This window comes from Drosophila navojoa, chromosome 2 (assembly GCF_054131105.1).
Source record: "Drosophila navojoa isolate 15081-1374.11 chromosome 2, UAZ_NAV_1.0, whole genome shotgun sequence".
Classification (NCBI taxonomy): domain Eukaryota; kingdom Metazoa; phylum Arthropoda; class Insecta; order Diptera; family Drosophilidae; genus Drosophila; species Drosophila navojoa.
In genome coordinates, this window is record NC_142890.1 from 9,992,111 (window position 1) to 10,009,644 (window position 17,534).

Here is a 17,534-nt window from a genome sequence, read left to right on the forward strand (position 1 = left end):
ACCTTGGCCCACAACTCGGCGAGCTGCCAAGTTGAATGAGCTTCCATTGCGCTCAGTTCAGGCATTACACACAATGCCCACACACATATGTAGAGTCATTCACACATACACGCATCCTAACACTCTCTCTCTCTCTCTCACACACACACACATGGAATACATAAATCAATTGGCTTTGGCTAAAACGTTTGAAATTGATTTCAAGTTCTTTGGGCCATTGTTTTTATATGCAACAAAAGGGACAATTTTTTATTTACAACACAACAACAGCAACGAGGCCATGGCACTTATACACACTCGCACACACTTATGCTCACACAACCACACACACACACACACGCACATCAACAGACAATGCGTGTGTCGGCCCAATGCATGTAAATTGGCCGCATTGTTTATGAGCTTTGGCCTGTCCATGGCTTGTATTGCCTTTTGTTTTGGTCCAGCCAAACGCCCCATGCCACACCCACTTCGCATGACACTCCCCTTGCCGTTGGCCTTGGCCATTGATTGTCAATTCAGTTTAAGTGCCGCACATAAATCCAACAAATGAGCAAAAGGCTCCGCTTTATTTGCTCTACTGAATTATTCCCGAAAGTTTCTTCAACTTGGCCGCGTTTATTGATTAGTTCAGCTTAACTTTTACGGCTTATTAAAGTGTTAATCAAATTACTGATCCAAATTGATCAGCCAACTAACACATATCGCAGCAGTTGCCAAATCAATCGCAATGTCGCCGGCAATGATGCAGTCGAGTGGCTTAAAAGTGGAACCATTTCGACTCGAAAATACCGTGGATAAATTACAAAAAACCAAGCACTTCATACCATACTTTATGTCTCAGTCAATAGCTTTGAGCTGTCGCTCTGTGCGCACAGCATAAAATGACAACAAAAAAGAAGACGCCTAAGCCTTAACACGCCCCATGCTCAGTCCCCAATCACAGCCACTCAGGGCCGTTGGGCTGCTGCTATTTATTTGCTCAACGTCTGTTTGGTCATTAGACATGACACGTTGTCAACACGCAGCTAAAGCCGGCGAACAGTCCGGCCCGCTGTCCGTCTAGCTGTCCGGCCAAGTGTTTATGTTTTCAATTTGCCAGGCAAAACATTTTGATTACGCATACGCCGCATGTGCTGGTAAATACAACGTTTGTCTGCATTGACAAGCAAATCAAATGGCACAAAAACAAAAGTCAACTCATCCTCATGCTCTAGCTCCGCTACCTTATCCGCCTCTCGCTCGCTGCTCAGTCAAGCTGATAAATGTTTTCTTGGCCGTCAGGCATCAAACGCTGCCTCAGGGCTCACACTTGAGCGTAAAATATGCCTTGCGGCCTAAGCTCCACGCATCAATAGCTTATAGAACTGTCTTAAGCGAATTTTGCAAAAATAGCCAGCAGCTAGCCACAGGGATCACAAGCGCTAGTAGCCTGATGATGGGCTGAAAAGCAGGGTATTAATTGCTTAAATTATTATCAATCGGCTCGCAGCTTAAAAGCCGATAAATATCAGTGCATATCAAAATGGAAGCGCACACAAATTGAATAAGGCCCAAGAGCAGTCGCCAAATATTTCAATCTAAAACAAACCCAACGTAAATCAATCACCAAAAGCAAACAGGCTGCGCCTCGTGCCGCAAAAAGTGGAAACACAACCGTTTTTTTCTTTTTATAGCTGCCACAATTTTCAGTTAAATTCAAGCTAAAAAAAAAAGCTCGGTTTTTTTTTTTGGTGTGTTCAAAAACAAATGCAAACAAAGCAAAAGAGACAACCTTTCAAACCACCCCTCGAAATCAGCATTACAGCAAAAAGGTGTTACCCATGGCTTGAAATTTACACCAGCAACAGCAACAACAGCAACAACAGCAGCAACGGCAGCGGATTAAATTTATACAGTTCGTCATGAAATATGCACATGTCCACACAACTAGAACGAAACACTGGAGAAAAAAAGTATAAATAAATAAATACACATAGAACATAAATAAATTAAAAATTAAATAACAAATAAAAAGCAAGAGTTAAGAGACAGAATTTTTCAAGGTACTTTCTGAATACTCTCTCTTTACGCTATGCCTGAGCTCAGCTTTATATAAAAGTCAATAAATGGAAATGATAAAAATAATATGTATTAAATATTTTTTTATGTCTACCAGCAAAAAAAAAAAAAAAAGATATATATATATAAAATATTTGGCAAGTAATTTAAATATTCTCTATTAAGCATAGCAACATTTATAGTATATATAGTAACCTCTATATACATATGCTGATCAAAAAACTCTCGGCAACTCTCTGAAATCCTTTTCCAATTACAAATTTCAGCATTCGACTAAAGTTTGAGTTAACTTTCGCGACTTGGAATGCTTAACCTCTCGCAATGTGACAGCAACTTTCGCTGCTGATGGCGCTCAACCAGTCAGCCAGCCAGCCAGCCAACCACTCTAATGCCAGGCGGCCAACCACCCACACTATTAAAATGCAGCGAAGCCTGTCGAAAATGTAGCCAACGTGAACGACAACAAAATTTATGTACATAGAAATTAATATTTAAAAAAGAATGGGGGGAAAAAATGAAAAACTTGTTTGCTGTCATTGCCAACATTGTACGTTGATTGCCGCAGCTAACTTGCCACGCCCAGCGCCCAATGCGCTCAGCTACACGCCACCCACTGGCTGCTGTAGTTCAATAGCTGGCCATATGTGTCTGGCCGTCGATCTGCTCCCGACTGTCACATTAAAATAGATATGTTCCAAATTAAAAACTTGGATTTGACCTAACTATGCTCAGAGAGAGAGAGAGAGAGAGAGAGAGAGGGAGAAACATACACACAGCAAGACACTGACATAAACAATAATGCAAAATGTTGTTCGGGGCTCAATGATATTCCCTATGCAATATGGCCAGGCGGGCACAGTGGTAACTCGCAATATCGGCATGCCGCGATATCTTTATTAAATAGAAACTTAATAATTGTTATTTAATATATGATTTCAATACCATAATTAATCAAATTAAATACTCATTTCTATGATTTATATTCCAACTAAGCGTCATATTTTATGCCAAGGTATTAGCCCGCTTCTCTTTATTTTCAGCTTTGCCCCAGTTCATATAACTCTATTACATTCAATAATATAAAAATTACAAAGTAATTTGAATTTCGAATCAGATTTCTATGCAAGCGCTGAACAGGTCTCCGCTTAGCGATTGTTTACTGTACGGCAAAAACATTTATTTGTTTGACAATTTTTATTGCCTACTTTCAGGCGGCTGTTGCTGGCGCAAACTGTTTGCGCAAAAGTTTTGAACAAAAAATAAAATTCAAAAGGCGTTAAAAACGTTTAGACCCAACTTTTACCCTGACGTGACATGCCCAAAAGGGGAGGTTATAATAAAGAGAGGGCGCGGAAGCAGGGCTCGCAGCTCGGTCAATCCTGCGGCCTACATATTTTCGAAAAAATTTGCGACCAGACTGAAGGCAATCGAATAGGTGGCATAAACAATACAAACAACTGGCACGAGGCAGTGCCAACTGCTTTGGGTATTAAATAAAAGTTTTCCACTTAAGGTTTATAAAAAGTTTAAGCCCATACGTTGGTGGGTGGGTGGGTTGGTTCTGACGGCGACCACATTCACACCTACAGCCGCAACTGGAGTGGAGCCGGAAACGGAAATGGCGTCCGAAATATGATGAATGCCTCGCTCAGCCGAACCCAACACGTGCAGCGGACATCTGGACAGCCGGACCCATTATAGGCTCGAGTGCCGCACAAAGATTTGGCACAATAAAAACGTTCGCATAACCACTTAAGTTCTACAATATAACTGAAAGTTTGCACGTCCGTTCAATTGGAACTTATTTATACAGAAAAGACTCCACTCCCCAATTGCTGGTATTTGTTAAGCCTGTACTTGCAGCAACATCTTAGGCACTTACACCTGCAGTTAGTCCAGTTGGACACGTGTAGAAAATGCAGCGCTAATTGCATGCGAAATGCCATGCGTTAATTGAGTTGCCGTCAAACGCAGCTCTTAATTAGCGCTCACAAAGTAAGCTTTTAATGACCAAGAAGCAGTGGAAATTAGCCGCTGACCAGCAAGCGACATGCGAAACGTTCCGATTCCTGTCAATTCCATCCAATTTGCATGGCTCCATTTGCGTCACGGCTGACACATAAGTCGCTAAAAGGAAATTGCAATGCCACAAACTGCGGCAGAGGCAGGAAGCACCACAAAAAAAAAACAGAAAAAGATATAGACACACGCTCGACTGTCAGTTACCTAAGCCGACAAGTTCATAATTCAAAGAGAATTATGATTAGCGACGGCAATTATGCATTTGACAAGTTGTAAAAAGCTAAAGCTCATTAGGTTCATTAGCTGACGGAAAAATTCTAATTAGCTGCCAGCTCTGAAGCAAAAGCCACAATTTTCCACTCATGTGCATTGAAAGCCAAGCCTTGGCCAAGCTTTGACTCTGCCAATGAAAAGTTGATGGAGTGAATTTCAAAAATCAACAAAAGTCCAAATCTGGCATTAAAACTTTTTAGATCTAAAATAAAAATGTTTTCATGTCTGGCAAAATTTCAGCATTAAATTTCTACAATTTATTTCTGCAGCATTTCTATTTAGTTTAGCTTCGTTTGACCAATTTAAGACACTTTTCAGCTGATTCGACGCTCAGCATACCCTTTGCCGTTACACACTTGTCTACAGGGTAGAATTGCAAATCGTTGTCAAGAGTTATCTAATACGATTTTAATTAGCAAATGATATTTTAAGCTGTCAAGTGGCAGTCGCTAAGAAAAACTAATTGCCATTCGAGCATTATCTGCTGAGAGAGATAGAGAGAGCGAGAGAGAGAGAGAGACTTGACAGTGGCTGTAGTTGCATGTAGTTTGCAGCAGGCACAGCCCTTAAATGGAGCTCGCTTTGGCACGTGCCACCACAACCAGCCACGTCGCAGTTGCTCCGCCCCGTTGACTTCTCATAGATTTAGGAGTACATATTTCTTTGCCGCGCTAGATAATCGTATCGCACACACACTCACACACATGCTACGTGCCACACACTTGGGCCTTGGGCATATTTAACGCAGCTGCGCAAAATTAGGCTTGCTATTTTGCTTAGACAAGTAAAGTACCGTTAGCGCGAGCAACTATAAATAAGAATACGTTTGGCTCGAATCAAAATTGTAAGCCAACCAGCCAATCAATCAAAGTGTCCTGGGTCAAGGCTTATTGCCGAGCGCCTTTGGCCAAATTAATTTAATAAGCCAAAAAAAAAAAAAAAAAAACACAAATCAAATTACAATTCAATTTGATTTTTTCGTTTTTGCTTTTGTGACGGCTGATAGTCCATAATGAAATCACGCAAGCCCGACACGAGGTTCAAGGACACGACAAATATCCTTTAGTTTTTTATTGGTTGCTCTGAAGGGTCTAGACGCATTTTAGTGTCAGATCAATGTGTTGTACATATGTATGTGTGTACCTTCATATATTTGTGTGTATAGGTGTGTGTCTAGGCATGTATGTAAAACTTATTTGTGATATCTGATGCAAAGCTAAGTTCAATCACCTGCGAGGGCAGTCTAAAAATATATTGGAACTGTTGAGGGTAAAACCGAAAAAGAGATAGAAAATATCGAATTTCTACAGAAGTAGAAAAGAGAGAGAGAGAGAAAGAGAGAAAGTAAATAAAAAAAGTCTAAGATTATCTACTTCCTCTTTTTCCATATAGTCTCTTAGTCTATTTCATATGAGTGATTCATCAGATCTTCCCTCCAGCACTATGAGCATATGAAAAATAAAGTTAGAGCACAGTTGATTGCTTTGTCAACATGGCAATCGCTCTAAACAGATTATGTTAACTGTAAACGATATATCGAGTATTGAGTATCGAGTGGGGGCTACTTGAAAGCCAGTTTTAATTGAATTATCAGTGGCTAAGGGCGTACAAAGAAACGCCTAATTGAATACACTAATGCAATCAATTAAAACTGAATGCGGTGCACACACGTGCTCAAGACGCTATCTGAGCGAATAGCGCCTTTGATATTACTAATACGACCCGTTGTGCACATCTATTACACACACACACACACACACACACACACAGCGTTGCTCGCTGCAAATGTACATAAATCGCGTTGTGGAAAGGGAGTGAGGGCCAGCTGCTAGGGGCTTTCGGCTCTGGGCTGAGGACAGAGCTCTGAGCTCTGAGCGCATCGCTCACTGATGAGTTCAATCAAGTTGTAAGCATGATTTCACATTGTATTGGATGTGCCGCAGCGTGCTGAGTAATTCAATACACAATCAACAGCGTTTTAGACTTCATTTGCAGCGATGGGCGGCATAAAAAAAAAATAAAATACTAAATAAAAAATGGAAAGCGGAAAGCGGAAAGCGGGAAAGCGGGAAGAGGGAAAAGCAAAAAGCCGAACAAGAAAAAAAGTGAGCAAAAGGCCAAATCAAATCATAAAAAATAATATGCCGCGCAAGGGCGCAACAGGATTTCCTCTCTGCATGTGTCTGACTGCGGAGCAGGCAGCAAAGAAAATCAACAAGCTTTTACCTTTGGCATGCAAACGAGATGAAGCACAAGAATTTCTGCCCCCTATCCCCTCAACTGCCTCTGCCCTGTCTCGCTCCCACACTCTCTCTCCCCTTTGCGCCGCAACTCCAAATTGATGCAATTTATGAAAACTTTTGTGCGCTCAATTGCGAGAAACGAGTACACAAGACACTGTCATTTTTATGCACTTCTCGTGCCAAAACAATTTCTCTATCTTTACACCGAGGCAAGAGGACTCTCTGCTGTCTTCTGTCTTCTGTCTGCTGCTGCGCTTCCTTCCAAGCAGCCATGTTTCGTCATATTTTCATTCTTTTTTTTTTGCCTTGGGCATTTGTGCATTGTGCACAAATTAAGCGCATTGCCTGTGACTTCATTTAGCCACACACACACACATACATACACCCATACAATAAAGACATGTACATATATAGTCAACAAGTCTACTTATGAATTTGAAAAGGCTTCAAATTTCATTTGCCATTTGGCAATCGCTTTAAATTTGCCACTCGAAAAACGAAAAAACGAAAGAACGAAAAGCAATTCCCGGCCTAATGACTGCCATTTGTAGCCCAGAAATGAAATGAAATGAAATGTGCGCCAGACCTGAAGGCGTTTATTTATTTTTATTACTGGCCCACCGAAGATACTCGCCCGTTTCTGTAATTACAGCCGAAAAACATTCAAGAATGTTATACAAAAATTATGGTAGTAAATAAGCTTAAGTGCAGCTTAAGCAAATCATTTCAACCTCATGCTCAGATTAAGTCTCAAGAAAAGCATTTTTGGTGTAATTTACTAATGGATTTCATTTTTTTAAATATAACATAATATTCCCATTCATCAATAATAATTCGTAAATATGTTCCTTTTATATAAATAAATATTTATTTTAAACAACATTGGAATATTTTACCTTTCTTTATGCTGAATCATCAGCAACAGCAACAGCTAACAGGTGTATGTTATTTTACAGCAGCTGCGCTCTGTACAATGACATTTGCAGTACTTAAACATAACATAAACCTGTTAATGTTAGCCAAGATAACAGACACCCCTGCATAGTCCCCTTTTCGAACATTGCCCCGCTTGAGGGAGGGGTTGCTAACAGCATGTTATGAGCGCTTGAGTTGTGTTAGCTGCGCTTTCTGACTGTTAAGTTTAGCAGCCGCTGTTTGTGCTGCTACGCGCCGCTGCTATGTTAGAATATTGAATCTGTGGTTTTGGGTATGTCTGCTTGCAGCTGCTTAACAGTTGCTGTTAGCAGAATTGTTCAAAAGGATATAAATTTAAATATCTTGATATTTTATAGAATATAAATAATTTTTGATGATATTCAGAATTATACTTGTATATATGTAAATATACAAATACAAATAATACAAAATACAAATTTTGCGCTATATCAAGTGCACATCAAAAAGAAAGTCAACAGTCGGATTCACTCGTATGCCGCATGCCAGTTTTCCCATTTCCCGGCTGATGCAGAGAGCTGGCCAAAAGTTTTCTTAACTTTTCATCAAGCTAATAAAGCGTGCGCCTTTTCGGGCCTCAAAGTGGTAGCCGAACGACGACTTCAAATCAATGCGCCCTTCGACTATCTATCTGTCTCTGTGCCTGAGGGTGAATGTGTGCGAGAGTGTGGGCACATGTGCGTGTGCATGTTTGTGTGTGTTTAGAGTTGTGCTGCTGCGACTAATGAATAGAAATGTCGTCCTTCAAAACTTTTCAGCTAGAGCTTGGAACTGCCTCTCAATTTGTGTCTCCGCACTCCGATGCGCTTTATGGGTTAATGAAAAGCTGATTTCACATCCATATTTCACACCCAGAAACTAACACACACACATATGTATTTACCTACACTTACTTAAGTTAACTTTGAGTTTTGACTTTCGGAAAATGGCCAAAGATTTGAGACTCAATCCGAATGCTAAACTTAAATGCGTGCCATATGAAACGGTAATTGTGGTGCTTGCCAGCTGACTGTCTGTATTGGGTGGTTTGGGTGGTGGCCGTTAGCTTTACTGCTCGTATGGCTGTGTGGCTTTTCATGTTTGTGTTCACCTAGGGGACTCTGTCGAGAACTGTGGTAATCATTGCATAGAAAGTGATTCAGTCGAGCTAACAACTCTTAGACAGATTTAATTTTTAAGTTTTACTTTTACTGAACTCAATTAAATAGAAGAAAAGTTTTGAAATCACTTTATCTTCATTCCGAGTTGCATTCTCTTCATTTCATTCTATGTATAACAGTGTGCACTGTCAGAAATCTTTAAAATGAAATAAAACCTCTCACTCCCTCTCTCTCTCTATCGCTCTTTCGCGTCAATCCTAATATGCATTTAACTTTCTCTAATTATATATGATCTCTCCCTCTCTCCATTTCTGTCTCTCACTTGTTCTTTCCACCTAAATCCCGCCAAGAGGATTGGGAGAGGAATATTCCTCTTCTTTCCATTCCTTATCTCTCTCTCTATGTCTCTTTTTCTATCTCTCTCTCAGTCTCATACTCTCTCTCTCTCCCTCTCTGTCTCTCTTTCTTACACGCTCTGTCACTATCTGTCCTTTTGGCTATTTTAATATTTATTCCAACTGCATCCGCAAGACAAATAATTTTTCTTTCATTCATAAAATTTGACATTAGCATATTGCATTTCCATTGCGTTAATGTGACAAAATGACAAATGAAGTGGGGGGCGTTTTTTATCAGCCAGCAACCCCAACTCTCTCTTTTAGCACTACTCCCCCTCCATAACCCTGTTGAGTTGCATTTTATGCGTCTCGCGGAAAATGCATTTGCATTTTTTAGTTGTTGTTGTGGGCGCTGCTGCTGCTGCTGCTGCTGCTGCTGTTGTTGACACAGACGTGGGCGTTAACGTGGGTCGTGGGCGTGGCCACAGTGGCAAAAAGTAAAAACACTTTGACAAACGTTTACAAACTCGCCAAAGCGACAAAAACAACAACAACAACAATGAAAACGCAATGGAGCAACTTTGAAATTGATAAATTGATTTACGCTCAGAGCAAAAAAAAAAGGTTATATATAAAAAATATATAATAAAAAAGAAAAAACAAATTCACATCAGTTGACTGTGTGAAATATATGCAAAAATCTCTTATATGTGCCAGGAAAAATGAAAAATGATGCAAGACGAGCGCGAGCCATGAAAAAATTTGTAGCTTTTCAACGAGCTGCTATAGACTCTTAACAGCCAGCCACACAAGATGTACAACTCGAAATGCATAAAAACCCCGTTTCAATTGTTACCAGAGTCATTCCAATGCCAACGAACCTGCGGTAAGGTATAAATAGTGGGAATAGACACTATTTAAGAATCAACTTCAATGAGATTATTTATGGTTAGATTTTTAGATAAGCTCAACAAGGATTGGGCTATATGCCATATAGAATACGAATGTATATGTACATATACACATATGTAAATCACATATCATTGAAAATCATAATAAATCGGGTATTTTATATATGTACATATGTATAGATTGATCTATATTGATTATTTTTATACCCTGAACCCATTGAAAATGGGAAATCAGGGTATAATGTTTTTGTGTAAAAGTATGTAACAGGCAGAAGGAATCATCGCAGACCCCATAAAGTATATATATTCTTGATCAGCACGACGAGCTGAGTCGATATAGCCCTGTCCGTCTGTCCGTCCGTCCGTCCGTCCGTCCGTCCGTCCGTCCGTCCGTCCGTCTGTCCGTATGAACGCCGAGATCTCAGAAGATATAAGAGCTAGAGAGCTGAAATTTTTTGTGCATACTCGTGTATACCATACGCAGTACGAGTTTGCTTTATTTTTTCGATAACTCATCCGATAACTTTTTTATCGAGAATAATCGAAAAATTGATTTTGTTTTTTGAGCCTCATCGGAGTACTAATAGACATAGAGGCTTTAGATCTACTGTGTATATATATATGATGAATACAAACATTTTGTAATCAACAGATTTTGGAAACCACGCCCCCTTCGCCCCCAATTCGTAAAAAACGTATTTCAAGTACTAGAGACTTGTGCTTTAGAATGTACACACATTTTGACCATATGATTACGCTCTGAAAATTTCATTAAGATTGCATGTCTACAAAAAAAGTTATTCATCAAATAAATTCTCATACTATTGCCCACACTGCAGCGCAGCCCAAGCGCAGTCGCTGCTTACTGCGCAGTTAGCAGAGCACAGGCGCCTGAGGGTGGATGCATGTGTATGTATGTGTGCGTACATAAAAGAAGTGCAGAATGATAAGAATATCAGCTTGGAGGGTTCAGGGTATCTCGTAGTCGAGCAGTCTCGACTAGAGCTTTCTTACTTGTTTTAAGTCAGGTTATAAGCTAAACACAATAAATTCAAACAAATTCAAATAGAAAAATTGAGAAGGTATAACAAATTTAAATTGTAATTTTACAATATAATCATTTAAAAAATCATAATCAATAGAAAATAAATCAAAAAGATTTTTTTTTATTTAATGATTAAAAGCTTCGGCATGTTAGGCAATCGAGAGGGGCAAATCGAGACCTCGTGGCACTTACACGTTCCAACATTTCGTACAGCTGATTGAGTTTAGGTAACCACATGAACCATGCCCCCTGTCCCATGCCCCATGCTTCACGGCTTACGCACGTAGCCAGGATACCACAAAAACAAAAAAAAAAAAAAACAAAAAAAAAACAAAAATAAATAACAAATACAAACACAGAAAAAAATGGCAATGTCAAACAATATTTCCGTAATAATTTCAATTTTTGCACAAGGAAAGTTGTGCCTGTTATGAAGACAGAGAATCTTTCTCTCTCTCTCTCTCTCTCTCTCTTTGTGTTTAAGTGTGTGTGTGTGTGTGTAAGCGTCTGTGTCTTTGTGTTTTGTGCACTGACACATTTAAACCGTATAGACAAATAATTCAATATGGTAAACAAGTCACGTGCCTGGTGTGTTATTGCTTTTTGTTGGCTTTGATTCCGTGTAGACAACGAGGACACTAGCAGACAGGGCACAAACAGGCGAACGGCTGCGAGTGGGAAACCGCTAATGCCGCGCCCAACCCTGTGTGGGTGCGAGAGTGTGTATTTCGACTGCAATCATTATAAACTTAATTAAAATATCGACAAGCCATAATAAATAACAACAGCCGCGCGCGCTAGAGAACGCATTTGCCTTAAAGTCTTTTACAAACATGCCGCCGCCTACCTGTAAATATTTAAACGCCCACCTGCAAACGTTACACCTGCCATCAGACATATCAGAAATTTCGTGCAATTTTAGCGCCTGTCTGGGAGGGTTGGCTTAACAGTTATACAACAGAAATCCCCTAATATTACGATGAGAGTTTAATGTTAAATATATCTATTATATACATAAATATTAATATATGCCACACGACATACCCACCTTAAGAAATTGAATATATGCTGCATAAACCTTCACATCTTCATTAAATGCCGGTTCATTTTTTTCTTTCAAACGTCATGAACTACCCTCGCATTGCATGTATTTACATACATATAAACAGCGTCGTGCGTTCATCCACATACAGGTAACAATCACAGGTAACTTCTACATGTGTAAATATTTACAAAACGCGCCAAAAACGTTCGCAAACAGACGCCAGGCGCCTTCACCTGTATCGTTCATCGTCATCATCATTATCAGATTCATCATCATCATCGTCATCATCATCGCCATGATTGTTGTTGCTGTAACTCGTTCGCTGCCTTTACCACAGACACACACACACACGGACATCCATGCATGCACACAAGCTCATGCGAAGCGACTGTGTGCAATGTTATTTATGCCTTTCGATATATTTGTGGTTGTTGTTGCTGCCGTTGCCAATGGCTCACAGCAATCCCCGCACTCACTTGCACACTCACTCACTAACTCACTCGCTCACCCACTCACACACACACACTCACACACTCACTCACTGTTGCTCTTTATTATTATTATGCTGTCATTTCTGTTGTCGCGACATTGTCAGCAACATTGTTGCTGTTGTTGTTGCCTTTGTGCGTTAACCCTTTACACCCGCTGCTGCTGTTGCTGTTGTTGGTGCTCCTCTCGTTTCGCTCCTCTCTGCATTGTACTCTCCACACGAAAGGGTTCAACTACTTCGTGTATGACACATGCCATAATAATTTTATGCCCTACAAATTGCTTAACCCTAAATATTGCATTGATATGACAAATAGGTCTACAGATTTGGGCATAAGCATACATATGTTTTATAGCGCATAAATCGATGTTGTTAGGTTTTTAGACCCGGTTTTTTTTATTTGCTAGCCAATATAAATCCATTACATTTGTGTATTTCCTTGGGCTGCCATCAGAATTTGAAGAAAACATTTGTAAGTTTCACAGTGTCAAATGTGTTTCAACGTGAATCCATATACATAAATACATATGTATGAGTCCATCCCTCTGAATGCCTTTCCTTTACTTTCAAGTGTTCTCTCCGTCTGTCTTTTTCTCCCTGTATTATTATCAATTTTGTCTATATAAGACAAAGATAACAATTTAAAATTTAGTCCGATATTAAACACGATCGTTTTGACATCTATCACAACTCTCGCTCCATTGCAACCGATCGTGAGGAGAATCGCTCACAGACTAAATCGCCTCATACAAGTTCCAGCGGTTGATAAAGAGTATCAGCTCTAAAGTCTCCTGTGCTCTCACCATCCACAACGAAGATAAATGGATCGAAAGCGTTTCGACCAATGGCGTAGCAGCTTGCTCCCGACTGTAGTTTAAGCCCGCTAAGGCAGCTAATATAACAGGACCGACGCATAGTGCAAGTGCTCGCCTAATAATAAAAAGCTCAAAGCTTTCTAACTAAAACAATTACATATATTAAAAAATACTAGTCTCACGGTATTTTAGGGCGAAATTATAATAGCAGTATTTTATATTTCAATTAATAAAAAAGTGTAAATAAATACTTGCTCCACACATCTATGGATGCTCAGGCTGAAGTGACCTGCAGTCAAGTGCCACTACCTATTATATAAATATACATACATATGTATATAAACTCAATGCTGTTTAGAAAACGTTTGAACGGTTCACTAGCGCGAACGGGAACAGGCACACCAACGGAGAACAGCATAGGCAAAGCCACATAGCCGCGCAAATCACCCTGCACCACCCTGAAACCACCCCAACCGGAGGCAAAACGTTGAAGCGATTCGCTTGCCTTTGATATGTGACCATTTAAGTGGCAGGCGGATGGTGCAATAACAACATAGCGAACCCAGAGTAACCTATACAAAGAATACCCTCGAGGGTACCAATCTGCAGCGCATACAGTTTGAGCAGCGCTGGCTAGTATAAGCGCACAGTTGGCACAGTTTTGCAAGCCACGTTCGCTAGAGATACAGTGGAGCCTTTCATACTGCTTTTACTACAAATATATAAGAATTTTATTGATTTTGTTTTATTGTAATTGGTGTTAAGCGTAGAAATAATAAATGTATTGGTGGTAATTTATAATACATATATATACGTATGCCATATGTATATGTAAATGATATATACATATATATAAATGTATATAGATGTCTGCTTATGTAGTTGTATATACATTGATGCCTAGCTCTATGTAGAAGGTTGCTTATGGTCTATTACTAAAACAAACATAGCGTCGTATCTAACTTAAGTTTTTAAGGACTATTCTCATGATAATCCGTATCATTGCCTTTTACTCTGGCAAAGCGGAGGTGGTCGCAAACCCTAGCTTAGTTAAGACACAGGAGATCGTTGAAACAATTGACGACGGCTTAGCAGCCGTCGTGCGATCATGTCATATGGGGCGTGGCAGCTGACGCTGCTTGTGGGCCAGCGACTGCCTTGCCGGAGAAGAATCGATTGCCTGGCTGTGTGGTAAACAGCAGCGTATCCACCGAGGGTAATATTTGATTAGAGTGCACCAAAAGCGGCACCATCGACACCTGGGTGGGTCCAGACCCCAGACCCATGTTGCCCGCTCCAGTACTCGAGCAACTGGTCAGCTTGCCCTGAGCATTTAACGTGAAGGCAGGCAAATAGTAGTTGGCGGTACGACCTGTGCTCACTTGCGTCGTCGTCGAGCTGGCTGTGTTGCAGGAGGAGGCAACTGCCAGTTCCATGGACGCGGGCGAAGAGAACGGTGATGATTCAAGCGAGGGACAGGCCAATCGATTGCCATTGACGGGCTTATGAGGCACTGTAATAAGAAAAAAGATCACATTAGTATATGGATCGTGAGTAGTGTGTGGCCCAATGGACTTACAGAAATCTTCGTCAGCTAAAAGTTCATCGGGTATTTCGTTTTTCACTTGAAAGTGCAGGGCGGCGGCTGCCTCGGAGGAAATGGCATTGTCGGAAGTGCCAATATCCGTACTAACTACGGCCGGAACAAACATCCCGCTCTCCTCCATCTCCAGCGCTTGCTCCATGATCAGATCCTCGGCCGATGTCAGGCTCAGGCCGTTCAGATCTAGATATGGACTCTGAATTTGCAGAGGCTCCTTTTTAATTTGCGGCACGGCAACGGATAAAGTAGTGCCTGCAGCTGGCTTTTGTTGCAACTGTTTGGGAGTCAATTGCTTACGTTCCCGCTTAGTCTTCAGTTGCTTGGTAGGCAAAGCAGTGGACTGCGACGCCGGCGGCGCTGGTGGTGTTGATTGTGGTGCCGCTGCAACACCAGTAGCAGCATTCGTAACTTTTCGTACGGGCAACGGATGCACCTGCTGCAATGCAGTGCCTGCTGGCAATGTGATGCCCAAGGCGGCCAATGTAGCTTGCTGTGGCTGTTTCTTTTTGCGTGTCTGCTTTGCCGCTGGCGTTGGTGCATTGCTAACTGCTGGCTTGGCTGGCTCTCTGCTAGGCTGCTGCGCTTCTGCATCAGCTCCGACTTTTGGCTCCTCTGTGGCTGTTGTCGCTACTGCAGCAGTGTTGGTGCCGGCAGCTGCCGCTGCTGCTGCTGCTGCCGCTTTCTGTGCCTTGGTTGTTGTCGACTTCTTTGAACAGTAGGAGGGAATGTTCTCAAGATGTTCTCCAGTCTTGTGGTCGACCTTATGGCGACGTCGCGTATGCTTTAGCCAGTTAGGAAAGTTGGTAAAATCACGCGTACAATAGTTGCACTTGAAGGGACGCATGCCCGTATGAATGTTCGAGTGTTGTTTCAGCTTCGAGTTGCTGATGAAGCTCTTGTCGCACACAGTGCAGGCAAACGGACGCTGCTCCAAATGCACCAGATTGTGGACCTTTAAGCAACGTTCGGTTTTGTACATTTTGCCACATTTCTCACAGCGATAGGAACGCGTCTGAGCATGATATTTCTGATGCCGCTGCAAGTGCGAACGCTCCTGAAATCGTTTCTGGCATTCCGGACATTCGTACGGCTTCTCCGAGGAGTGGATGCGGGCATGATGCGTTAAATTGATTTTCTGCACAAATTTTTGCCCACAGATATCGCACTGGTACTTCTTATTGTCGCTATGAATCTTGCGATGCATCCACATACTTCCCAGTTTTAAGCTGTAATATAGGATATGTTTAATTTAGATTAAAATTTTAATTTCCTATTTATATTTCTTACCATTTGCCACAGTCAGGGCACTTCTTCCATGTATCCTTCCGGCCCTCGCTGCGGTGCGTCTTCAGGTGCTTCTTGAGACCTGCCAACAGCTCAAACTCACGCTGACACTCGGTACAATTGTATGTAATGCGCAGACTATGTGCGGCTGCCTTATGTGCGTTCACTAGTTGCGTACTGTCCAAGACCAAACCATTGCAGTCCAGGCACTTGTAAAGAGGCTGTGGCTTAGCTTCTACCTCCAATTTCGCACTGTTATCTAGCGGTGCTGCTGGAGGTGGCATTTCTCCGTTCGGCTCCTCCTGTTGCTGTTGCTGTTGTTGCTGGAATATGGTAAATGTATGCGGCGTGAGTTCCGTCTCACAGATCTCCACTTTGGTCTGTAACGGGCATTTTGTGGTCTCCGACGGCGCCGGTTTCTCTTCCACGGGTTCTTCCTTGAACACCTTAAGGCGCACCGCTGTGGCGGCTGGCATTCGGACCTTTCGCTGTGTCTGACCTGCCTGCATATGGATTTGTTCAGGTGACGGTAACTTCACTGGAGTCGTTGATACTTTTTTGAACGGAGAGTTGGTGAACGCATTTGGTGGCTCCGGCCTCAAGAAAGTAACATTAAATTCAGAATTAGTGTTATCATTAGCACTGCCATTCGAAAGGTTCGCCACGTTCACCGCGCTGGGACTTGCACTGGGACTGGGAGTGGGAGCAACCAAATCGTCCCGGCATACATCCGCGGGTAAATTGAGCTCCGTGTTGTTTTGAGCGCTTTCATCGAGTACCCGCCAAAAGTCCGTTGAGGAGAGGCTATTGCCGTTGATGAAGCTCGCCGAACTAATTGTCACACATGCGGACAGATCAATGTCCAGGGACTCGTCCTTAATGCTCGATATGGAGTCAAAATTATTAATACGTAGCAGTGAGCTGAGAATCTCATCGTGGGCCGCTTTAGTGGGTGTGCTTGCATTAGCCGCATAGTCACCGCCATATATTTTAGGCGGCAATTTTTTGCTTGGCGCCTCTTCATTCATTCTCTTTGATTTGCCTTTACACTCCATTCGCAACTGCGACACGTAAAGGTTATGCGGTCGGCGTTTCTTTATTTTTGACGCTGACGTTGGTCAATTTCATTAACTGGTTTTAAGTTCGCAGTCACAGCACTGTTAATTTGTACATTTCGGTAAGTTTTGCACGATAAAACACTTAAATATTGCACAAAAACACCAAAAATATTGTGAATTGCGCTTTGTTTTTGTCACGCTATGAATTCTCAAGTCGCCATTTTGACAAACAGTGTTGCAAGACGCGACGCCTGTGCTGTGGTTAAGGGTTGCACACACATCACTTATCGAT

General features: G+C 41.6%; 1 protein-coding gene across 1 annotated transcript; it reads right to left on the reverse strand.

Moving 5' to 3' along the window:
• Positions 1-14,026: 14,026 nt before the first annotated feature.
• On the reverse strand, positions 14,027-17,469 carry wdn (wings down). The gene is made up of 3 exons (XM_030382573.2): positions 16,188-17,469; positions 14,877-16,126; positions 14,027-14,810 (listed from the first exon to the last, which is right to left on the reverse strand). Exons 1-3 carry the CDS (start codon positions 17,237-17,239, stop codon positions 14,404-14,406), a joined length of 2,709 nt encoding a protein of 902 aa, XP_030238433.1. The 5' UTR covers positions 17,240-17,469; the 3' UTR covers positions 14,027-14,403.
• Between the last annotated feature and the right edge of the window lie 65 nt (positions 17,470-17,534).

Excerpts from the sequence above, each read along its gene's own strand:
- wdn (XM_030382573.2), bottom strand. The coding sequence starts at position 17,239 with ATGGAGTGTAAAGGCAAATCAAAGAGAATGAATGAAGAGGCGCCAAGC. Across the intron at positions 16,127-16,187 it reads TGCCCTGACTGTGGCAAATG|CTTAAAACTGGGAAGTATGT; the intron begins GTAAGAAATATA and ends CCTATATTACAG. Across the intron at positions 14,811-14,876 it reads TTTAGCTGACGAAGATTTCT|TGCCTCATAAGCCCGTCAAT; the intron begins GTAAGTCCATTG and ends TTCTTATTACAG.